This window comes from Notolabrus celidotus, chromosome 12 (genome assembly GCF_009762535.1).
Source record: "Notolabrus celidotus isolate fNotCel1 chromosome 12, fNotCel1.pri, whole genome shotgun sequence".
Lineage (NCBI taxonomy): Eukaryota > Metazoa > Chordata > Actinopteri > Labriformes > Labridae > Notolabrus > Notolabrus celidotus.
In genome coordinates, this window is record NC_048283.1 from 11,026,560 (window position 1) to 11,051,862 (window position 25,303).

At 41.1% G+C, this 25,303-nt stretch overlaps 1 protein-coding gene across 1 annotated transcript; it reads left to right on the forward strand.

Annotated features, from left to right (window-relative positions):
* Positions 1-713: 713 nt before the first annotated feature.
* Positions 714-22,881, forward strand: mtf1 (metal-regulatory transcription factor 1). The gene is made up of 11 exons (XM_034698033.1): positions 714-808; positions 4,308-4,839; positions 11,804-12,042; positions 12,936-13,067; positions 15,346-15,419; positions 15,694-15,827; positions 16,067-16,144; positions 16,268-16,370; positions 16,451-17,118; positions 17,686-17,755; positions 19,213-22,881. The coding sequence occupies exons 2-11, from the start codon at positions 4,372-4,374 to the stop codon at positions 19,731-19,733; spliced, it is 2,487 nt and encodes an 828-aa protein (XP_034553924.1). The 5' UTR covers positions 714-808; positions 4,308-4,371; the 3' UTR covers positions 19,734-22,881.
* Positions 22,882-25,303: the final 2,422 nt, after the last annotated feature.

Sequence of the window (25,303 nt, forward strand, 5' to 3'; positions counted from 1 at the left end):
ATCTGATTAGTTTGTTTCAAAGAAATGTTTGTAATCTATTGATGCACAGAGTTTATTGTACATCATTGAGCATCTGTAGAGTCCTAACTAAGTTTTTAATGTATGTATATTTTATTTAAAAAAAAAAAATTTGTACGTTAATGTTTCTGATATCAACCAGATATTGTTTTTATATATAAACTGTTGGACTAAAAAGCTATGTGTTGCTGTTTTTTTATTATGTCACTTTTACAACATTTAGTATCGTTACATGAATTGAGCTATAATCATATGGGGCCTAAAGGATGACTTTAATGTTTGGTATTGAAAATAAAGTTTGGCATTGAAAAACACACGCTGAAACTGAAAAAAGGAACATTGGCATTCAAACACTTGTATTGTAAAAAACTGTGGCATCAAAACAGGTATTGGCATTGAAAACGTTTCACTGAAGCTAAAATTACAGATATCAGATGAATTTTCTGAGTGATTTTAAGTTTTTATTATAGTATAGTATATTTTTTAATACAAGATTTTCAATGCCAATGTTTCTTCTTTCAGTTTCAGGGTGTGTTTTTCAATGCCACATTTTATTTTAAATATCAAACATTAAAGTCATTATTTTGTCTCCATAGAATTAATACTTCAAAATACAAAAACTCAAAATCTTTGAAAAATTTAACTGATTTGATTTAGCTTGAGAATGATGTTTAATTTCCCATAATTCATCACGACTGCTATTGAGTCTGACGTTGTCTGGTATCCTAGGGAGGGGATAGAAAGTGCTAAACATCTGAAGCACAGGGATAAGGCTTCAAACCTAACGCAGGTAAATACATGTGCTGCATGTCATTTCATTTCATTTGATCAAATTCAGCGTGAGAATATTAGTCTACCACAGGTAACATCTTAAAACGTGTTATCCTTGCAGGGAAGAGAGAAAATGTGTAAACGAGCTAACCTTTTTTTAAGCTAGCTCCTTAGCTTAGCTGTGAGCTAGCCTGCTAAGCTAGGCATGTGTAGAGAAATAAGGGACACAGCTAGAGGAGAGCTAGCCTGGCTTCTGCTACAGAGCTAACGACAACAATGGGTACTGTTGTGTTGATTTTGATATCAAGACAGATCATGTTAAGACATGTTAAGACCTATAGAGGTAGTGTTTATATTCTGAGTAAGAAAGGCAGTATCTATTTGTAGCGCCTTATCACTGAGGCTATAGAGAGCAATATGTATTCTGTGATATAGCGTCAGGTCAGTCATCTGTTGGCCGATATTAGAAAAGCTTCTATCAGCTATTAAACAACTGGTGTACGGTAAGTTATGGTCACAATTCTGCACGTTACACCTGGCAGTAGCAGCGCTTGTATCAGGCCACTTGATGTTTGTATATCTGCTAATGTTAGCCTTATCGAGTAACGTTATGTATAAATTATCTAACAATGTCGTGTTACTGTAAGACGCCGTTTTCACCTATGCTAGCCAAGTGATTTGAACATTTGGATGATATAAAAGCACATCTGTGGACATAGCAGTTCAGCTGTTCTCGTGACTTGCTGTCATTGAAATCAGAAAGTTCTAGATCAGGGGCGTCAAACTCATGTCAGTTCAGGGGGCCACACACAGCCCAAGATGATCTGAAGTGGGCCTGACCAGTAAAATCATAAGATAATAACCTATGCATAACGACAACTCCAAAGCTTTCCCTTTGTTTTAGTGCAAAAAAAGTACAAGTACATTCTGAAAATGTTCCACAAAAACAGTTGTTGTATTTTCGCCATGACGAGTTTCAAAGTGGGGCCGAATATTTTACTCTTTAAGCCCTGAAACCCAGTGGTGGTTCTGGGGAGGGGCCAACAGGGGCCAGTGCCCCTGTAAAACTGAACCTGGACCCCCCTGTGCCCCCCCTCCACACCAAACAAATGTTATACAATAAAAAAAGCTTCGGTATCGAGCTGATGTTACAGGTGGAACCATAGACTGTATAAAATATGGACGTATGGACAATCGGCAGCAGCAGTCATATTGCTTCTGTCGAGCCAGTGTGACGTAAAGAGGCAGGCTTTGAGCCTCCTAGCCAACAGCTGCAGTGTTCCCACAGGCAGCTGTGCCTCTCATTGGAAGACTAGTAATCTCAATATCTTTGAAATTCACCCCCCCCCTCACAGTGAGAGCAGATCGAGAAATGAGCTATTCAGACTACACTAATCTTTTGTACCAGGCTGTAAACATGTTTATTTCTGCTGTAAAGATCTTCTTTTTCCCATTCATGTGTATGTGACTTCCGGTACTTCTGGAGACAGACTCAAGCGGATCCTCGATGAACTGCAGCCTTTAACATTTCCGCATCGGAAAATATTTTTAGACCGGAGGTTGCCGCTTGGGTGGAACACATGCGTGTGGCACTTGGTTCCAGTCCCTTAGAGCGCTAAGGGACTCACGTTGAGTGTTTAACCAGCTGCTGTCAGTCTGCATTTTGATATAGTACACAGTAGTATATATGTCTAGTATATAGGGATGCACTGATGTTTTGCCAGTTTGTTCTCAGCCAGTCCTTGCCCTTCTCAGTCTCCTTTGTCAGGGTTGAATGTGTCCCTCTGACAACACCCTTGGCCCCAGCCTGGCCCCCCCAGTAAAATTGGTCTAGAACTGCCACTGCTGAAACCTGCTGCCTGCCAACCAAGCAGCAACCTCCGGTCTAAAAATATGAGTCCAATGCGGAAGTGCTAAAAACTGCAGTCCATCCGGGATCCACTTGAGGCTGGCTCCGGAAGTACCGGAAACCACATACACACCAATTCAAAAAAGACGATATTTACAGCAGAAATAAACATGTTTACAACCTGGTACAAAAGACGAGTGTAGTCTGGATAGCTCATTTCTCGATCGGAACAGACTGTAGGGGGGTGAATTTTTTCATAACACAGTAATTTTGAAGATATTAATATTACGAGTCTTCCAGTGAGTGGCACATCTGACTTGATTGACAGGCAGGAACACTGTAGCTGTTGGCGAGGAGGCTCAAAGCCCGCCTCTTTACGTCACAATCGCTCGACAGCAGCAATATGGCTGCCGCCGCCGATTGGCTTCAAAACAGCACTTCAGAAACAACTTGGTGGCGCCACGGAGGCTACGTCCATTATTTATACAGTCTATGCTGCGAGCACACCAAACACACAGTTTACCCATTCACCTGACAGAGTATGTAATGCTTACTGCAAAAAAACAGAGATCATAATAATGAAGAAGGTAAAAAGTAGATTATTTTGGACCCCTCAGCTCCAGCATGAACAGTTCGCTTGCTGGACAGTGTTGAATGCAGGGGTGTAGTGCTAGTGTTAGTAGTTAGTGGATCATCTTATAGTCCTCTCAAAAGTCTTTATGAATCTCAACCGGATTATGCAAACAATCTATTTTCTCACTTTGAGAAAAAACGTCTCCAGAAGTAAGCACTGTTCAGGTGCGCTCCATCAGCACTATGATTTTATGCGACCCCCAGAGGACAAATTTTAAAAAGCAGTTACTTTTATTGAAAAATTGCAGTTAATGTCTGTAATTTTTTCACTTTGCACAGTCGTTCAAGGGCGGGATGTCTGACACCCCTGTTCTAGATTTTGGTGTGGGAGCACCAGTGTCCTCAAAACAAGGCTTATGTGCCTAAATCACCACTACATTAACGTCAGTGGACATGATCACTTCTTGCAACATAAACTTATAAAAAGGTTTCTTTATTTTGATCGACAAGAGGAAGACCCAGTTAGTATCAGAGTCTGATATAACCATTAGTGCTGTCAAAGCTCCTCTTTAGAAGTGTCACTAATAATTGTGGCTCTGTCTAAGCAGCTGTTGGTGATTGTATATGCTGTCATCAAATCAATGCTTATTTCTTTTAACTGTACAATATGGCTCTTTTTTTTCATTCCCCTTGTCCACAGCTGCCATGCATCTGTTGCTTTCTTAAGAGCTGTCCAAACCTCTTTGATCGCACAAGCAAGGATCCTGTCTATTCTTGCTTGTGTTGCACTAACTCTCAGATGTACACTGCTTTAGATTTAAGCATCTTCTAAATTAGATTATAACTTTGTAAACTTGGGGCATGTGTGCTCCCTTCCAAAGAGTTGCAGAAAGCCAGAGAATCACAGAATGACATATCTTGAAAACAAGGTTTGCTGCCTCATCTCTCAGGCTGTTTAGCCATCCTGTGCTTCTCTTTTTTCCTCAGTTTTAAGCCTTTATTTGGTTATATTATGCTGCTTAAATTACCATGAAAACTCCATACTTCAAGGTAGAGAATAACAGGTGTTTTATTTCCCCCCCCACATATATTTCAGGCTGTAACATTTCCAGTGTGAGTGTGAAGTCCTCCTTGCCAAGGTAGGAGAGGCACCAGGGACCATGAGCGAGAATGGCCCTCATACAGAGGCGTCTATGTACTTTGAGGTGGAGGTGGATCCTCTGGGGCGGGATGATGACGAAGACGAAGACAAGATCCACTATGACAAAGATGACGACCTAATCCCTGAACCTTCATCCTCCTCTGGCCGGGTGTACGACCGCACTACGGTGCTCATCGAGAGGGACCCCATCCGGTTGGATGAGGAGGGCGAAGAGGAGGGTCACTGCGGCGGAGACGAAGATGGGGTCACCTTCCTCACTGAAGGGGAAGGTGATGGCGACGAGGAGGAGGGCTCTCTGGTCTTTATGAATGACCCTGATGGCATGTCGCAGGGTTACGTTCATCACACCATTTCTCCGGACCAGATCCAGTTCACAATAAATCCCGGCTCCACCCCGATGCCACGGAACATAGAGGGGGCCACGCTGACCCTGCACTCTGAGTGCCCCGAGACCAAGCAGAGAGAGGTAAGGCTGCAGATGTGAATGTGGTGGAGTGTATTGCTCATGTATGTACTTCCTGTTTGACACCCCAGCTTCTGGTTTTACAAGTTTTGCACCTTTTCTTGGTGAAATGCAAAGTACAGTTTCAATACTTTTATACATTGAAAGGGCAAATCAAAGACTTTGATATGCTAAGGTCTTCAAAACAAGCTTCCCCTTGTCCTTGTCTAAGCCCTCTCACAATGTCACCTGCCTCCTCTTCATATCCATGTGGTCACTTCGCCATATTTTGACACCTGTCCCATCCTGATCGGTGGAAATGGAAGATTGAAGTATCGGACAGCGTTCGAGCTCGGGTGCAGCAGCTGGGTCTCCTTCTGCGTAAGAGGCAGGGTGCTGAAAGACTGTAGGGAAGAACTGAGTCAACAACGCAGACCTGTGTTTATTCAGTTGTTTCAAATGTCAGATGATGCACACAATGTTAACAGAGAAAACTACCTCAAAGAGAGTCTGAGAAAAACATGACAAACAATAGGATGGTGATGATTACTGAACTGTGTGGTTTGGGAAAGTCTTGAGAGGCACATCTAGTTCCTGGTGGCACAGAAAATGCAGCACACCATTACAGGTCTAGAGAAGTTGCTTTCCAGTTTACGGTGTTTGACACTGCCACATAGACCAGGTGAAACTTTAGTGAAGAGCTTTATACAGATAGACGTGAAGAGAAGCTTTCACATGAGTGGAATTCTGGAGTAAAGTGCATCAGTGTTTATCCCCAATGTTATTAACACAGGGGCTCCACAAGGGAGCAATTTCTCCACAGTGCTGTTTCAGTCAAAAACAAATGTTTGTCTGATGACTGCAAATAAGAAAAGGTTATTTTATGGAAGGACTTATCAGTTCAGCCAGGTTGTGTAAGCACTGAAGCATTTCTATTCACAAAGAAAAATGTTGTATTGACGGTCCACCACGCTCCCACAGCAACAAGAGACATATCAAAGTGCAAGAGGGAGAAAGTTGTTTTAAAACCACGTTAGAAATAATAAGGGTCGTCTTTTAAAGTGAGCCTTTGTGTTACTTTCTCTTGCTTGAAGGTTTTAAGAAAATGCACCAAAATCTGTAAACTCAGCATGACTTGAACAACTGTGTCGCAAGTCGCAACGCTGCTCTGGTGGTTGTGACTCACGAGAAAGGGAAAGAGAGTTCATGTCATGTGTCACATCCCCTTTTTGGGACACATATTGCTGTCTTGAGGTGAGACCTCTAAGTTTGAATTGCAAAAGAAAGAATGGAATAATGTGCTTTTGTGTGAATAGAGGTTGAGTTAGTGTTGATGCCCAACAGTGAGCTCTGACTGGGTTCAATGTGAATGTAGTGCCGCAGACTTCGCTCTAAACTTGCGTCAGTGGTTGGTATTTAATGTTGCACTTTCATGATCACTGTTGTAAATTTATTGCTTAATTATTATTTGGGATGACAATGTTTTGATGATTGCAAAAGGCTCACAAACATTTAAAGCTAGGGTTGGTGGTCCCTGAAAACTAGCAGGAATTTGAATGTAGCATGTCCTCAGGACTCCATCTAACCCCTCCCCTCAGAGCTCCTCCAAAATGACGCCCCCTCTCACATGCACGAGCGCAGCTGATTCGCGACCATATGATCAAAACCGGGCCCCAGCACAAACAATGAAAACATCAAAACATTAAAGTTAAAAACAAACAAACATGGCTATTGTTAGTGCTCACAACTGTCATGCTATATTATCCAGTTGTACCGGTGAAACGATATCAGGAGAAAAGCTATAATACATATAAAACTGTAACAGCTCTACTGTTTGTTAAACGTGTTCAGTGTAGATGTTCTTAATTCCTACAGTGTTGACAGTTTGTGAAGGCATCAGGAAGGGGGTGGAGGTGTGAGAGAGTGTGCGAGCTGTAGAGAGGAGAGACAGGCAGGAGAAGTTCTTCATTCATAAAACATTAATTGTTGCTTTGTTGGTTGGCGTGGTCATGGCCGACAGTGACCAATTATCAAAGTTCGAATCAGCTCGCCATCCCTACAGCGTCCGGAAGGTCGCTACAATACATCTACATTTTCTGTAAGACTTACTAAATGTCATTAATTCTTTTGCTTGTCAGAGCCCAAATTGGACCCTGATGACGGTGATTGGTTGTTTTCTTCCCAGGTTTACTCCGGCTGTAGATAGCGGCTTTTTTTGGCTCTTTTTTAAAAACACATTAGGTATTGAGGTTGGTTAATATTAGCCTTCAGGCTCCCCTTTCACTGTGCTTTGTAGTCACGTGACAGAGAGCCAGCTAGCATGAAATCAGAAGTTCTGAAGAGAGAAGCCAAAGAGACCACTGAGGGATTTATTTTGTAGGCCACCCAACGTTACGGAAAATGTGACTGCTGAAGTTGGATATGATGTGGTGAATGTGGATGCACCAGCGGCAAAGAGGGCTCACATTTTGCAGAGAGAGTGGCTGAAAGACTTGGGATGGCACAATGCACCGCACTTACTCTACAGACTGTGGGACAGAGCTAGCTACAGAATCCACATACATTAAGTACAGAGATTTGTCACGGTCATGTGCTGCTAATATTAATATGTGCACACTGTGATGTCCAAATTTTGGCATGTGCTTTCAGTTCGTTGGTAGAACATTTTGAACCACTTTGCCTTCAAAAAAAGGTCTGAAGAGAGAGAGAGAGAGGGAGGGGAGGGAGGGAGGGAGGGAGAGAGAGAGAGAGAGAGAGAGAGAGAGAGAGAGAGAGAGAGAGAGAGAGAGAAGAGAGAGAGAGAGAGAGAGAGAGAGAGAGAGAGAGAGAGAGAGAGAGAGAGAGAGAGGGAGAGGGGGGGGAGAGAGAGAGAGAGAGAGAGAGAGAGAGAGAGGGGGGAGAGAGAGAGAGGGGGAGAGAGAGAGAGAGAGAGAGAGAGAGGGGGAGAGAGAGGAGAGAGAGAGAGAGAGAGAGGGGGAGAGAGAGGAGAGAGAGAGAGAGAGAGAGAGAGAGAGAGAGAGAGAGAGAGGACTCATGAGTGGATATTTCCTGTTGGCAACAAAGAGGTGTCCGCAAAAATCCAGCTCTGAGTGATACTGCTGCTGTGAATACTCTCACATGACCATTTAATGTGTGATAAAGTGGTCTCTTCCACTACGCACGTGGGAGACTAGGGGGGATACTTTGCACTCTTACGTTGATGGAGCTGAAGGTGGAGAGGAGTCACGACAATGTGGGGGATGAATACAATACTGGATTACGAGCCTTGGCAGGCTTCGCACTGTGGATTTGCACAGATGTTTGCTTCACAATTGATAAACCTAGGCTTGCTTAAAATCAAAGTGAACTGCATTTCACTTCTCATCACTGAGATTAGTGCTGTCGGTAAGAATGGAAGAAAAATGTGTCCATTTTATTGATACTGTAAAACAGCTGCAGCACAGTTCATCAGCAGTCATTGTTCAGAATCAGAATCAGAAATACTTTATTTATCCCGGGGGGAAATTGAGTCATTAAAGTTGTTCCTATACACAATAATTAAGAATATCAAATAATATTAATAGAAGACGTAATGAATAAGATATAAATACAAATACAATGAAAATAACGATAATAAAAGAATGCACAGAAGACAGAATAAGCTATGTAGAAATAAATACATGATTGAAGTCCCCGGAGATCAGGAAGAGGGCACTCTGGTGGTCTGTCTGGAGTCTGACTATGGAAGTGTTGAGAACGTTGGACGCCGTAGTCGGGTTGGCAGAGGGGCGATGTAAACAGCTACCAGTATGACCTGAGAGATCTCCCTGTGCAGATAATATGGTCAACAGCGCTCTCGCTGCTATCCCGGTCTGCCCGGACAGTCAGGAAGCCACCAATGGATACGTTGTGGTCGAGAATATCCAGATGCAGCCACGTTTCTGTAAAGCACACCATGCTGCATTCCCAAAACTCCGTCTGACTCCTGGCTAGTCCTGTTAGCTCGTCCAACTTATTAGCCAGAGGTCTCACGTTGCCCATGATGAGAGAGGAGAGACACGACTTCTATCTTCTCTCCATCAACCTCCGTCTATGCCTCCTCTGCCGTTATGCGTCCTAAATCTCCAGAGTTCTGCAGCGGTACGGCCGATGAGCCGGCCGGCTTCAGCTCAACCAACTGAGGATGGGTAAAAACAAAAACAAAGCGGCGTTGTCGGGCAACAGTAACGAGAGTAAAAGTTAAAGTTGGGAAGAAGAAACTATTATATATGTGTTTGCAATAAAAATTCAAGGACGGGTCCTTAAAGTGTATTAGCTCCCCCCAGTGAGCACCAAAGACTTCGGCGGGTGGCTCTTGACTTACTATGTTGGCTGATATTCGTAAAATAGGAACAAAGAAAGGAAATCAATCCTGTGCTGGGCACCTCTCCTCTAGTTATGTAAATAATGCCAACAAAATATATTGACCCTGTTGTTGTTGTTGTACAGAACTATAATTTTGTTTGGTTGTGCCTTGTTTTCCCTACAAAGTTGACTGGCTCTGTGTAAGTGTGCTGCAAACACGAGGCTTCAATAAAATGAAAGTTTGAAAGGTTAATTTGTTTGTGCTAAAATCACATCATGCTGTCTCTAAAAACCACCAGACCTGACACAGCCAGGGATAAACATGCTGCAGTCTTATCTTGAGTTGCATTTTTTTGTGAAATTACAGGCTAGTAAATTGTTTTATTTCATACGATCCTGGAACAGTAAGTTCCTGCAATAATGTTTGCTGACAAATGGGATTTGCTTGTGGAGCTTACAACCACAAATGTTCTCCCCCTCCTTATTTTGTGCTCAATCAGAGCGGCTCTTTTTAAAGGGAAGAATGAACTGCTTTTATTCACAATGCCCAAAGGCTCTCTGGGAGAAAAGAGCAGGAGGCTGCCACACTGCAGCGGAGATTGCTGCTGTGAAACAGAAATGGATGGGATGTATTGCACGGCGGGGTTAGTCATCTCCGCTGTCCTTTGTGCTCACTCGCCTCGGACTTTGACGGGTGGCTGACTCACTGAGTTCAAGCTCCGTCTGAAAGGTCACGCTGACTCAGACTGTCACTTCACTGTACGACAAGATTGGCCATTACTGAGGTTAATTAACTAATTGCTTTCTCACTGTCTTTTTTGAAATACAGTCCAAGAGACAGAAGCTAAACTGAAGTGCTTTAGACAGAGGCTGAGATGAGGGTTCATAGATCAAACAGCCTGACAACATAACAGTACTGTCATTGTTTGGAACTAGGGATGTAGATTTTAAGTATTTTACGTGATCGATCTTTGGAAATGTTAACTAAGTTAAGTGTCTGTTTCTTGTATTCAATGCTGCTCATACGTGCCTTAAATTACCCCCCAAATAAAGTTTTTGAATTGAATTGAATTGAATTGAATTGAATTATCGATTAATTTTAAAGAAAAACTTGGACGTTTTCCATGTAAAAAATAATGGCTATTCTAGGCATGTAAGTATACACTCAACCCACAATTTGATTTGAATCCTGATTTTTGATTCACGATACGATTCACTCACGATTCTCTAACGATTTTCAAGAAAACTGTATTGAACTCAAAATTTGAATTACTATTATTTTATTTAAATTCTCAGATAATGACACTTGCAATATATATTTTTCTCTTATATTTCTTTTTAAACAAAGTAATCCTTTTTCATTTTTAAGGTGTGTTGTATGAGGTAAATCTGTTTAAATTAGGGATGTAAATTTCAAGTATTCTCCTTGATCGATCTTTGGAAATGTTTACGATAATTGATCGTTTAATCTTTAAAAAAACGTGAAAGTTTTCTATGTGAAAAAGAATGCCAAATGTGTTATTTCCCCCTAAATCAAATTTTCCTTCATGACACAATGCGTATAACTGACAGTATTAAACAGCTACGGATCGTATTGAGGTGTTCAAAATGTTAAAAATGCTGAATATCAGCATGAGGAGCAGGCTTATAAATAACCTCCTTGGACGCTTGTTCATATGTGAAGACTCAAACTTCAACATGTGGATTTAATGTAACAGGACAACTGAACAGGATCATATTTTAGACTCAGTGTCCAGTTTTCTGTTTAGTTGTTTTTGTTCAAAAAATAAGCATGTGAATGAGGTCAGGTCAGGTCAGGTGTCAGCCAGGAGCGCAACTAGGTCATAATCAGTCCGCCGGCAGAGAAAGAAAGAGCTTGTGGAGTCCTGGTGCACAGCCCCACCCATCAGCTGAGCGTCTGTCACATTTGGCCAGCTGATTCACATTGAAACATGCGTCAACCATAAAACACCTCCTTGATAGCTGAATGAAATATGAGACCACATGATGTTTGTTCCACATGATAGAAAATCGAAACAAAAAATGTGTACCCAGACCGTTTTTATCAGACTCACACCTCAAACCAGCTACTTTTGCATGTTCCTCGAGTTCGATCAGAACTGGGAAAAACTGCTTTTTGTTTCTCTGCTTCTGACTCCTGGAACAAGTTGCAGCAGCGTCTGAAATTAAATGCACTTTTAACTTTCGGACAATTCAGAATCTTAATTTTTAACCTTTCAACCCAGCTCTGCAACTGTTTCAGCTAGGTTAACCTGTGTATATTATTGTATCATTTGTATCATCGGCCCTCCTTATTTTAGTGCTTTTATAGTCAATCCCCAACACCTCCTTTATTTGTATTATTTTGTTTTTATTTCTTTTAATTGTTTTTATATCCAAATCAAAAAAAATAATAATTATCCTATTTGATGACTTTGATACTCTTGATGCATTGTTGCTTGTTTGTGTCTGTTTTTTAAATGTCACTGTAAATAACTCGATATCATTGTAAATGAGGGTTGCCCCTCAATGATCTCTCGAGTATAAATAAAGGTTGATTGATTGAATGTTTGAGTACGTTCTTAACTACTCAAAGACTCGATTCATTGTTAACATCCCTTTTTTGTAACTCAACCATGCTTATTTGCTGTCTGTCCTCCAACAGGTGAAGCGCTACCAGTGCATGTTCGAAGGCTGCACGAGGACATACAGCACAGCGGGAAACCTGCGAACACACCAGAAGACTCATCGAGGAGAGTACACGTTTGTGTGCAATCAGCAGGGCTGTGGAAAAGCTTTTCTCACGTCGTACAGCCTCAAGATCCATGTCCGTGTCCACACCAAGGAGAAGCCGTTCGAGTGCGACGTGCAAGGCTGCGAGAAGGCCTTCAACACCTTATACAGGTACGCCCTCACTCTGCTTTGGTCTTCTTCTCATGAAGGTCCAACAACAAGATTTTTATTACCCACGTGTTTTTTTCTAATCGCTGATATCGCAAGAATTTTGAAGTATTTGGTTGTGTTTACAAAGTTGAATTAATTCGTATTTGGCCCTTCTTTTCATAAAATTGTTAGTTGATCGAATGTGATCAGCCTTCAAGCCACCTAGAAGGAGAGCAGCAGGCCAAGAGGAGTTTGAATTCACATCATGACTGGAGTGCGGCAGGATTCTAAGTCAGTCAAAAATGTCAAACTTATAGGATTTAAAAAAAACATCTCTTACTTACAACACCAAGCCCAGTAATAGGTTTGCTTTATGCTGACTAACGCCCGGCTCAGTCTTTGTTCAAAGCATTCTCACATTTAAGTGTTGCTGTGATCTCAAGCAGCCCACAACAAAGCCCTCTGGCCCGTATTGCTTCAGTTTCTATGACAACCTGTCTGGGCTTTGGTGAAGCTGTGCCACTGCCATCAACTTCCTGTCAGAAGCTGTTACTCAAAGCACCCAACTGATGCCACACATGGGTGCATTCTCTTTCCTCTTTTGCTCGCCCCAGCCTTCACTGCAGTCCAGATTCTCCTCTACGACAACCACTGAGTGTGTGTGTGTGTGTGTGTGTGTGTGTGTGTGTGTGTGTGTGTGTGTGTGTGTGTGTGTGTGTGTGTGTGTGTGTGTGTGTGTGTGTGTGTGTGTGTGTGTGTGTGTGTGTGTGTGTACTAACCATCTTTTTCTTTCTTTTGAAAAGATCTGCATCAGGAATCAAACACATGCTGTTAAAAACCATTGCGCCTAGTTTCTTTCTCTCTGCATGTTGTCTCATTGTGGTGTAATGTAACACACTTTATCTCCTCTGCAGGCTGAAAGCACACCAGAGACTTCACACAGGCAAGACGTTCAACTGTGAATCAGAGGGATGCACGAAGTACTTTACCACACTCAGTGACCTGAGGAAGCACATTCGCACACACACTGGGGAGAAGCCATTCCGGTGAGCATTTTATAAATGACATCAGGTTTAATTCACCCCTGTTAAACGAAGAGGGAATTTCATACTCACTCAGGGTAGGCTATTTTATCATAATAAGATGAAGAAGAAGGAGAGGAAGAAGTAGAAGAAGACATTTTTTTATATGGCACTTTTGAAAATAGGGTTACAAACTGGGTCTCCTCTCCATCCCCCGGACTAAGCTGCGGACTTTTGGTGACAAAGCCTTCAGTGTGGCAGCCCCCACTCTGTGGAACTCTCTCCCTCCCCACATCTTCAGCCCCAACCCTGGACACTTTTAAGAAAGCAGTCAAAACACACCTTTTCCTCAAGGCCTTTCCCCGTTAGATAGTGTTATCCCCACCTACCCCCAGACCCCCTACCTGACCCTGTGAAGCAACCTTGGGTTTCTTGAAAGATGCTATATAAATACCAGTTGTTATTATTATTATTATTATTATTATTATTAATATTATTATTATTATTAAAGAACTTTACAAATCAAAAAAGAAGAAAAAATTAAACATGCATTAAAATAATAAAAAAAGAGAAATGTGAGGAATACAATAACTATATTATTTAGAAAATTAAATTAAATTAAAAAAAAACACAAAACAGCAGGGAGTAAGGCAACATGAGAGCGCCCAAGATAAGAGATTGAAAGTGAAAATATTTTTTGTGTATTTTTTGTTTGTTTTCTTTCCTTTTTCTTCATTTGAAATAAACACCAGATTCTTATACCCTAATGAAAAAATGACTGCTCAGTGAGGACCCCCATCACCAAGTTACACAGCCTACCTAATGAGTCTTGTTGGCAACTGCAATTTGCCACCTTCAACAAACCCAGGCTTCTGCAAGCTTTAAGTACCGCCAGTGTTTATATTACTTACCCCACTGCTTGGCTCCTAATAGCCCCGCTCCCTGATCTTGGATCTTGGTTGGACAATGAGAGCAAACACATCAACTGGGTAACCAAGTTGGCACCTTCCTTGTTGTGAAGTTAGGACCATGAAAACAGCGTCCTAGAACAACCCCTTTCATACTACATAGAGAGATGTTAGAAAAAGGACAGGAGAGGAAGAGCCAGGGAAAGAAGCGTGTTTGGGCAAGGGTTGACCTCCGCTAAGTTAGACATTGGCTCTACACTGCATATAATTCAGCACTTGCCAAGATTTTAATTCTTACATTGAGACATGTTAGATGAATTACCTTGTTTTTAGAGTTATTTACTTGTTTTTAATCTTTGTATGTATGGTTGAATCTTAAATTGATTATGAACATGTCTTTTTTGTTTCAATTAGTCTGGGAATCTTAAATTGAGTGAATGACTGTTAAAATAAGGTACATTGGTTGTCTCACCTAAAGTCATTAAAATAAAACTTGTTTCAAGATTGAGTAACAACTTCAAGTTGGTTAATTTAAGAATAACACATAAGGCATCTATTCAAGACACAGTTCAGCTTGTATCTTATTGATTGCTTATTTTTCTGCTGTGCAAAATGTGGTTTCTGCAGAAACATTTAAGAGGTATATTGTTAGAATAAGAACTAGTTTAAAGATTTTAGTTTTAGTTTTAAGATGGATTAGGGTCTATCTTAAGATGAGCCAGCTTATATCAAGAAACTGTGTAATCATAGTTTTCTAATAGTGAGTGATTTTTTACTTAAATTGGTGTTGTTTTTCTTGTCCCCAGGCCTTAATTTGCTCAAATTAAGTATACAAAATAAATAAATGAGATTTTCTTTGCTTATAGTCAGTATATTTCACTTATAACTGTGCTGTAGGAAGTTTGTTTTCAAGTAGTTTGAGCTAAAAATCAGCATATTCTTCTTATTTCAACCCTTTTTAATACTTTTCAGAGCCTGCTTATTTCTAGATTGAACAATCTAATTTTAAGATTTTTATCAAGTAAAATTAACTTGCTGCATGGACAGATAATTTCACTAGTTTTAAGATTTTTTTCCCCCTTGAATTATTTTTTTCCCCCTATGTTTAAGATACCCTATTTTTGCAGTGTACCTCCCCCTTAATGGTGAAATAGGAGAGGAGTGCTGAGACAGAAGTAATGCACAGTTATGTTTGTACATTATTTTAGCTCCTACAATTTTCCATGCACTTTGCACTATTCAGCTAGCAGTCATTGTTGGTAGATAGTTAACTTTACGTCCAGCGTAACCTTCAACCTTGATTCATCATCAAATCCACTGTGGTGAAACATCATTACTGTGTATTTGCATTTGGAGTTTTTCTCACATGCTGTATGTTTCGTCTCTGCCTTCAGGTGTGACCATGACGGTTGTGGCAAAGCGTTTGCTGCGAGTCATCACCTAAAAACACATGTACGGACACACACAGGTACATATTCTACATCCTTTTTAATCTGACCTTTATTCATCAAGGCAGTCTGAATGGAGACACGTTTATTTTTCCACACTATGTTTGCATTAACCACTGCCTCCAACACATGAGATGTATCTGAATGGTCTGATAAGGGGGATTTGTCCTGCATTCTAACAGCATGTTGTGTGTATTCCTCTCTGAAGTTGTTTTCTTATTTGGCTAGCTTTCAGACAGAAAGTCATTGAAGACGTTAAGCATTCTCTTTCCTGTTTTGCTTTATGTTCTGTAGGGGAGAAGCCATTCAATTGTCCGAGTGACGGCTGTGAGAAGACTTTTAGCAGCCAGTACAGTCTGAAGAGTCACATCCGGGGCCACGACAAAGGACAGGCCTTCAGCGTCACCCTCACCCATCCACTCTCTGAAGTGAGTCACAGCGACAGTTACAGCTACTCCTCAGCTTGTGTAGGACACTTGAGCTCTCGGTCACAGAAAGCAACGTGTGAATTCATAATGTGCACTATGTTCAAAGAGGGCACAGTGCTGCCAGGGATGTTGGTTGTCGACTTGTTCAGTAGTTCTGAAATGATTTGCCTTTGTTTGCATGTCATGTATCCCAACACAGTGGCTACTTCAATCAGCTTACATTTTTCTCTCGTTTACAGGATGCAAATCACTCGCTGTGCCTCAGTGACTTGAGTCTCATCTCAACAGACTCGGAGCTACGAGAGAACATCAATAACGTAAGTGTGATAACGAAAGGAAAAAACAGGCAGCAATTATGACACCTAAGTTTATTTGTTTATAGGTCACAAGAATTTAGAGGTAGAAGGGAGGTTAATGTTTTACTTTTGGTTTTGTTACAGGCTCAAAACCTGGACCTCAACAGTGTTACCCCTGTGAAAATCTTTGAGCTCATGTTCCAGAGTCCTGAAAATAGCATCAGCCAGGACGATGTCCATCACAGTGGTCAGTATACTTTGACACCTTTCAGTTTCAACTATGTCAAATGTCCCTGTTCACTGACTGAGTTTTTGTTTCTTCCTCAGAGAGCCTTGCTGAACACTTCAGCCTCGAGACTTCTTCTGGAGTGACTGACGCCTCATCCATCATCTCTTTTACCTTCAATCATACCTCCTCAACTCCCTGTTCCCACGCAACTGCAGTTCTGGAGATTCCTCCCCGGCTCAGTGAGAGCTCTCCTCCTCATGCCTCCGCCCCTGCTGCAGTTACAGCCACTGTCAGCTCAAAGCAGCCTCCCCCTTTCATGCAACTAACCAGCTCCCAGCAGATCCCTGAAATGCCCTCTCAGGCTTCTGTCCAAGCACCAAAACATGCCACCTCCCAGCAATACGTCACACTGCCATCCACATTCCTGCAATCAAACAGTAACGCCCAGACCACTCCTCTGCCACAGCCAATCCCTGCTCCTCCTCTTCCTCCAGTCGCTCCAGCACTGAACACCACAGCTCCAGGAGCCGCTCCTGTGCCTGTTGTTGCAACTGCCACAACAGATGCTCTGGCAGCTGTGGCTCAACCTGTGCCTTTGGCCAACAACCCCGTCCCCAACTCTGGCCCTAGTCTACCTACCACCCCTGCTACCATCACCATAGCTCCCACCCAGAACCTGCTGCAGCCCAGCCTGGTTATGTCTGACCAGAACCTTCAGTGGATCCTCAGCAGTGCTGCCAACAGTCAGCAGAACTCAGAGCAGGCAGTGAGTAATAATCCCACACGGTGTTTACACTGAGATGTAGTGACTTCATTTGTGCTTGTATGTTTAAAAACACATTCCTACATGCACAAGACGAGGAAATACATGTGCTTATTCTTCTAATCCTAAGTGTGCTCATGTGAGAGGCTTAGGAAACTACATTGTCTAGCATTTAGCTATCATGCAAGAACTTGATAAATTCATATATAAAGTAAAACAGAAGAAGGACATTGTTTTTGGCCTGTTTACAACATGTGCTGCAAATGAATCAGTGTGTTATAATATTCACTTTTATTTTAAAATGTGTATAAAAAGTGGAAGAAGCCTTTTTATGGCAGCAAACCTGCACTCTCTCTAACGACCAGCAGGGGGGGACTTTACCTGTTGCAGAAACCATTTAGAAACCTGTTGATGAAACATTCAGATCTTTGAGGAGTGTTTGTGGTTTGAAGTTGTCTTCAACACATCATGATCAGTCATCAACATAGTAAATGATGACCTCCACCGTCATAGAGAAAAATCAACTATCGGCTTGAAGCTTGAACTTTGTTGTTTGATGTCTGTTCACAGGCACATCAAGGAGCTCCAAAAGTGGAAAAGGTTTTCTTCACTACAGCCATACCAGTGGGAGGAAATGCTGGTAAGTAAAAGAGGAGGCAGTTATTGTTTTTATATATTCATATATATTTTTAGGATATGCATTTATAGCTTGGAAATTGATCTAAAAAACTAGAACTGGCAGAGGCCTCATTCTGTTTTCAGCAAAGCACTAAAGACAGAAGTATTCTAGGTTAGCATGTTTACGTTCATTGCTTGTACCGTTGTTACTCTCAATGGTTGTAACAGATGGTGAAATGCACAGGTCAGTCTTTATTAGTATAGCTCCAAATCACAACAAATGTTATCTCAAGACGCTTTTACAAACATAGCAGGTCTAGACCGTACTCTATGTTGACTTATTAACAAAGACCAAACATCAAGACAGGGTAAGACTCAGTCTTATCTCATCTTAATCCATTTAGCAAGTTACAGAGGCAAGGAAAAACTTCCTTTTTAACAGGCAGAAACCTCAAGCAGAACCAGACTAATGTTAAACAGCCATCTGCAGTCTAAGCCTATAGCAGCATAACTAAGAGTTGGTCCAAAGGCAGCTAAAGGGGGCAGAGATCAGGATGCATGAGTTATTGTTTGCATAATATAGTTGGAATTGATCAAAACCAAAATTGTAGGCAAGGCAGCTTTATTTGTATAGCGCATTTCATACACAAGGGCAACTCAATATGCTTTACATTAAAAGATTAAAAGCATTGGTAACATTCAGACAAGCATAAAAGAACACAATTAAAATGACAAATATAATAAAACAGAAAAGGAAAGGAAAATTGGAAATATATTAAAAATAAAATTAAAATTAGCATTTAAAGTGAGTTCAAATAAGCTAAGATAGGAAGGCAGTGGCAAATAAAAAAGTCTTAGTCTTTGATTTAAAGGAGGTGAGAGTTGGAGTGGACCTACAGCTTTCAAGGAGTTTGTTGAGCACATTTTCTAAAGTTTAAACCACTTTAAGGTTTAACAGATTTGACGTATAAGAAGTATTGGAAGATTCTTTAAGAACAAAGATCATTATAACTATAAATACAAATGTAAAGACTGCATTTCTAAGCAGGGAAATCTATTAAAACTCTCACACTCGCTTTAGGAAATGATTGACAATGGAAAACTGTACTCATTCATGTGGTTTGTTATCTTACAAAACATTTTAGCCTAAGTTGTGCAGACTCTAGAGATAGAAAGCATCATAAAATCTGTCTTATGTCATGGCACCACACTGATCAGAAACACCAGATATGACACTTGCAAAGCATCTCTGTCACAGCTATCCGAGTGTTAAGTAGCTGAAGTCAGTGTGTGACAGGCTTCTTTGCATCAACACTTGATCAGGCTGTTACATCCTGTACTCTCAGTTCATGCTGTCTTAACTTTCGTCTGCTTCTTTAAAACATTGTCTTGTGAAATGCTTGCAGGACATTTGGACAGCGAGTGATAAATGCATTCTCATCATCTCAGCCACTTTTGTTTGGTCCGCTTTATTTTCAGGCAACTCTGTCCAGCAGATCGGCCTCAGCCTTCCTGTCATCATCATCAAACAGGAGGAGTCCTGCCAGTGTCAGTGTGCCTGCAGGGACTCCGCTAAGGACAAGAGTTCAAAGAGTGCCTCCTCCACAGTTCCAGCCCCAGCACAGCTTCTGTCACAGCCTCCCCCGCCTCCCCCTCCTCCCCCGCCACCATCAGAGCCCACAGAGCCTCCGCACCATCCCCCCACTTCCTCCTCTTCTTCTTGCAGCCTCCCTGAGTCTTCCTCCAAAGTGGCTGAGGTGAGGCTAGAGGCCCCTTCTTCCACTTCCCCTTCCTCCTCCTCCTCCTCCTCTTCCTCCACAGCTCAGACTATTCCCACGATAGTGAGCAGCACTGCCACCAACCCTCCTTCATCTGACGCGTTATCCACTATGGATGTGTCGGACTTCCTCTCGCTGCAGAGCCCAGACACGGCCGCCAACATCGAGGCTCTGCTTCTGGTCGCCGAGGACTTCAGCATGGCCACTGACGGCAATCCTTAGACGGCTAGAGCTGCCTTCCTAGTCTGGCGGCCTGCATTGGTCTGTTGCACCCACGCATCCACAGGCATCAAATCCACCCACACCAAGTCGTTCTTCAGTGAAGCCTCTTCCCTTTCCCTATATAGCGTGTGCATCAAGCCCTTGTACCTGCAGTGCATTCTGTTCTGTATCACATTGTGCAACACATATACACAAACTATGGATGACTTTCTGTTGAGTCTCATTGCAGTAGTTGAGTTTTTTTTGAAAATAGGATTAGTTTGCTTATTGAGATTTAGCTCTCTTAATGCTGTGTTAAGCAGGGGAAAGGCAGTAGATCCTTAGTTCTGAACATAATCAAGCTGTATATATATCAACCCTACAAATGAGTGTTGTCAAAGCACTGAGAGAACGAAGAGCTCCACTTTTCTGGCTTGAAGGTTCCACACGCCTGAGCAGGAAAACAAAGTGTGTCTGTATATCCTTGTACTGTACTAGAGGTCCTAACCAATGCTTCAATCTGGTATGCAGATGAGCAGATTGCACTGTATATTAGAAGAATGTTCGAAATTTTTAACAAGAATCGCTCCCTGTAGGAATTGAAGAGGTGAGCCACACGGCGCCTCATGACTGTCATGAGATATGAAGTGATTTATTCTTTTTATTTGTTTGCGAGGAAGACTAGTGTAGTCCAGAAAATGTGATGTTTGGTTTTTTTTTTCTTCTTTTGACAGTTATTTACTCATTGACAAAATAACCTGTGACCAGATCAGCCTGTCTTTAAATGAAATTAAGTCAAGACATCAATAAGTTGCCTATAACTTAAACTAATTTATAATTGTACATGTTAATTTATTTAATGCTTGATTCTTTCATCTTTACTGGTAATATTATCAAGTAACAGAGAATCTATAATTAATTTATTCCAATCACTTGTTGTACTTTTAGTTGAGTTTTAATGTTACTGATTTTGCTTTTGTTTTGTAGGAACATAAAAGCGAGTTTGAGAAAAGAGGCACCTTTAGTCGACTGCACAGTGACGAAATTTCTCGGAGGTTTAGCTCGTTGGTAGGAAACGCCCACAATGAAACAGTAAAGAACTACTGTCATCATCCCATGTTTTACAGGGTTTGACCCTCTCAGGGATGCATCGACTCATAACTGATTCTGGTTCCCCTTAGTTTGTTACTCAGACATTAGTTTTCTCTTACAGGACGGCCCCACACTGGCAGTAGCCCTGAGTTTTGCTGCACTCTTCCCCGTTTCTTGCACACAAACATGAGTAATCTGACAGCTTGTTAGCTGAGGTGCAGCACCACTACAGACTTTTGTATACAACTGCTGTAAAGTAGCATTTAAAAAGACGGTGTCCTGGCGACAGTGTAAATACATTTTAGTGTAAACATCTTTGAGAAATGTGTAGATTATTCTAGAATTTGTATTTTTGTATAGACTTTTGAATTACTAACTCTCAGAGTTTGAAGCTAATGTACCCCTGCATTTCCCCCCCAGTCACATTTATGCAGAAGAGTTTTTGCTGTGTTTAGTCGAATAGTTCTACTAGCAGCTGGGCTTTTGTACAGTCTCTATAGTAACAAAATCTATGTAACACATGGCCTCCCGCTCAGAGTATAATTTAACAGTATTGTTTCACAAGGGACACAATGCAATGATGATAGAGTGAAGGCTTCATGCCATTGTATGCTAGAGAGTAGAGCTACTTGGCCTTACCACACAACGATTCTGTGAGCCTCTTTGCCTTGACGTCTCTGCTTCAGACTTGACATTGTAACACATCCATCTTCATCAAGTCTCAGGCAATCACTTTTGTGGATCACCATGAGGCAAAAGAAGAATTGAAACAGAAAAGCTGATTGTTTAGATGAGGTAAAGTAATAAATAGATATGCAGCTCTGCTACAACTATAATCAACTAGATAACACCTGATGAAGGTGATGTGATCATAACCAAACAACTCGTATCTGACTTCTTTTTTGTTTTGCTCTTGTTCTTTTTGCCATAACTTCGGTGGAGCATTTTACCGTGCCAAGATTAGAGGTTAGGTTTGTTGTGAAAGGCTCTGGTCCATTTTGTACTGTAACCATTCCATGTATGCAGTATTTGATAAATAGAGACATAATTTGGCTCTAATATGACAAAAATGTTCATTTTCTGACTTATTCTGGAAAGCATTCGGTAAACTACTGCCACAAGTCAAGCTCATGCCATCAGTAATACATCTAAACATGCATACTGTCATTGAACACAACTATGCAATTTTAAGTGTGGCATTCACATGTTTAAAATACCAACTGCAGGACACACATTATTTATTCCTCCCTCCCATTAAAATTGTATTCTGCTACAACCTTCTATTCAGAACTCCAAAGGCAAATGTTGCCTTTCTAGTGCATTCATGTAAAGCATGTCTCTGGCACTTCCTGCTCCACATCTGGGCTGATGTGATTTGATAATCACTGCAATCCCCTTCACATGTTGCTTGAAATGGACTGGATTTGTTTGCAGGGGATCTTAATTTGTGAATGATTCTGTTTTAAGAATTATTTTCATCAAATGAGCGCAGCTTTCCTTTGTTTACTTTAACGCCTAAACAGGTTTCATTGGGGCTCACTCACTGATTTAATCGATCTCAGCTTTTTCATGTATTTAAAATTGGACATGTGGCTATTTTGTTGGCTCATCTTCACAAATTCAAGTCACTTACAGCCACTGATCCTTTAAGTTTATGGCAGAGAAATGGTTTCTGGACCTTTGTCCCAGGTTTGTGTTTCTTAACTTTACCTTAAAAGAAAAAGGTAAAGTCATATCACTGATGGTGACGTTTGTTTGGAAGCACATTGTTTGATCACAAATGTACAGCCAGATGGTTTTTTTGGGGGGGGGGGGGGGGGGGTGATGGAGATCCAGCATTTTGCAAACATTTTTTGAAATGGGCAACATTAGAAGTAGAAAAATGGGGGGAAACTGTATGCTTCCAAAGGAATGTCTTTACACCCAAAGAGTGAGGAATTGTAAAGGATTTGTATTTTTTAAAAGAATGTATAATGTGAAAATGTTTGCTTATGCTTGTTTCATATAAAGTATTATAAGAAATAACTTTCTGAATTGAGAGCAATATACTAATAAAACCCTATCCTTGTCACTGTAATGCATTTTTTCTTACAATTGTTGAAGTATGATAGAGATCAGTGGTGGACAGTAACAAAGTAAATTTACTTGAGTACAGTGAGTACATTTTTTGAGTATCTGTACTTTACTTGAGTATTATTTTGGGGGGGAACTTATTACTTTAACTCCACTTCATTTAGAAGACAATTATTGTATTTTGACTCCACTACATATCAGTGCTCTAGTTACTCACTACTTTAGCTTTGAAGTCAGCTCATGAATTTGTGGAGCAAACACAGAGCAAGTTTCACTCAGATCCGGCAGTTCATTTAGAGGTGGTAATGATGGCTATAAATTCCCCACCTGAGCACTCATGGCCATATCTTCAGCCCGTACGTATCATTTGAAATGTTCTCCCTGTTTCCCACTCTGTCCAAACGTACTAACATTCACGGTCCAACCTGAGAAAGCGTGTTGAGCTACGTAACATTTGTTTCATTCCAGATGAACATTTCAAACTAAAAGGTGTCTGTGCTTGGAGTAACTTAGTTGCTGTTTTTATTCCATGGTATATTTTAGAGATTTCAAATAATGTTTTTTAGATAAACATAATGTAACCGAATGTACCTCTATGCAGTGGCGCCGTATAGGGGGGGAAATGGTTGGATGATTCTAAGGGCCCATGACTGACAGGGGCCCAAAAAAAAAAATCATATTTTATTCAGAATGAGGTCATTAAAAAAAAAAGTCCTGTTGTCTTCATAAAATGTATGTATGAGCATTGAGTGATTTAGGCTGTTTTAATGTCATGTCTGGGTCGACTGGATCCTGGAGACGTGGTTACAGCCGTTGCACAAGGTTCTTGTGGCCTTTGGTGATGGGGCCCAATATGATATTTTTACATGGGGCCCAAAATCCCTGGTGGCACCCCTGCCTCTTTGTATTCTTGAATGCACTCCTGTATTGTGAAATACAAAGTTTTAAGATTTTTTTTAAGAAGTACTTTGAATACTTTATTTTTAAAAAAGGAAGTACTTCAGTACTTTAACTCAAGTAATAATTTGACAGAGCAACTTTCACTTGTATTAGAGTAATATTTGACCTGGAGGAGCTATACTTTGACTAAAGTAATGAAGCTGTGTACTTTGTTCACCACTGATAGAGACTGACAATTAACTTAATGACATTTAATTATAAAACATATGACAGGAAAAATAGAAAAAGAAAGAAACTGTGCCCTCTTTGGTCACTGCTGTGGTAGAGTGGACACATCCTGGAGAGATTTCCTCTGTGAAATGAAACCAAGAAAAGGCTTTCAGAAATCAGCAATAGGTCACAACAGTCTTATGGGGGGGAAATAAGAGCTTACCGCCAGAAGATCACGGAGATCCTTCAGGTCCTTCAGAGCGATGTTACACAAGTTTATATTCTCAGACAGGGTCCCCAGTCTGCTCTCCACCTCCTCCAGGGTCTGTGGAGGGTAAAACATTTTGCTCACACTTCTCTTTGAGCAGTCTGTAAAAGTTTCACCTCGGGGCTCACCTGTGTGGTCTGTGAATCGCACTCGTCAGTGGAAGGCAGCGTCGATGTGTCTTCAGCATAACCTGTAACTGGTTCAAAATGTACTGAGGAGAAGTACTGACCACATAGCGGGCAAAACAAATAATTCCATGTTTAGTTACCTTCATCCGAGGCCATTACAACAGACATATTTGTCCAGTAAAACGTGCATTTCCTCAGTGTGCGGCACCCCTGCGTTTTTACGCAGACGAGGTGCTCACAGGTGATTTAAATTTCACTAATTAACGTGTGAGACGGAGGCAGGGGCGTCGCCAGGAATTCTGCCTCCCGAAAAGATATCTCAGTGGGCCCCACCACCACAGCCAACCCTACAAAATATAACATTGCTGCTATAATACTGGTTAATTTGCATTAAACACAAATATATAATTAAAACTATCCTGGTTAACTGACTCAAATCTAAGCTACATATCAATATATTTTTTAAATTTCTCCAATTGTAACTGCACAATATTGACCATCAGACTGTCCACCTCTGTAAACAAGATTATTTGAAGCCAAGTGACTTGTTGAATAACAACAAGGGGGCATTATTTGGTATAATCTAACCTCATGAAGGGAAATAAAACTCTAAAAAAACTACAGTTTTCTTTTACTCAGATTCAGCCACACTTGATGCTATGTAAATATGACAATGACAAGTGTTTTTATGCATATACAGCTGTTTAAATCACACTAATAGCCCATTGTATATCCATTTCTAACTTATTAATTGCGCATCCACATTGATTGATCAAGGCACACGGTCTGTTCCACAGCCACTGTCCACTCAGCACCCCAAGAGCTGCCTGCTGCTGACAGACAGCTGCGGTCAAAACGAAAAGAGACTCCCCTTTTTTCCAGAAAGGAATTCTGAATATGTTATATATATTCAGACAGTT

Bases quoted from the DNA above. Each gene is read 5' to 3' on its own strand.
- mtf1 (XM_034698033.1), top strand. From the start codon at position 4,372: ATGAGCGAGAATGGCCCTCATACAGAGGCGTCTATGTACTTTGAGGTG. The intron at 16,145-16,267 runs GTAAGTGTGATA...GTTTTGTTACAG, and splicing joins TACGAGAGAACATCAATAAC to GCTCAAAACCTGGACCTCAA. The intron at 17,119-17,685 runs GTGAGTAATAAT...GTCTGTTCACAG, and splicing joins AGCAGAACTCAGAGCAGGCA to GCACATCAAGGAGCTCCAAA.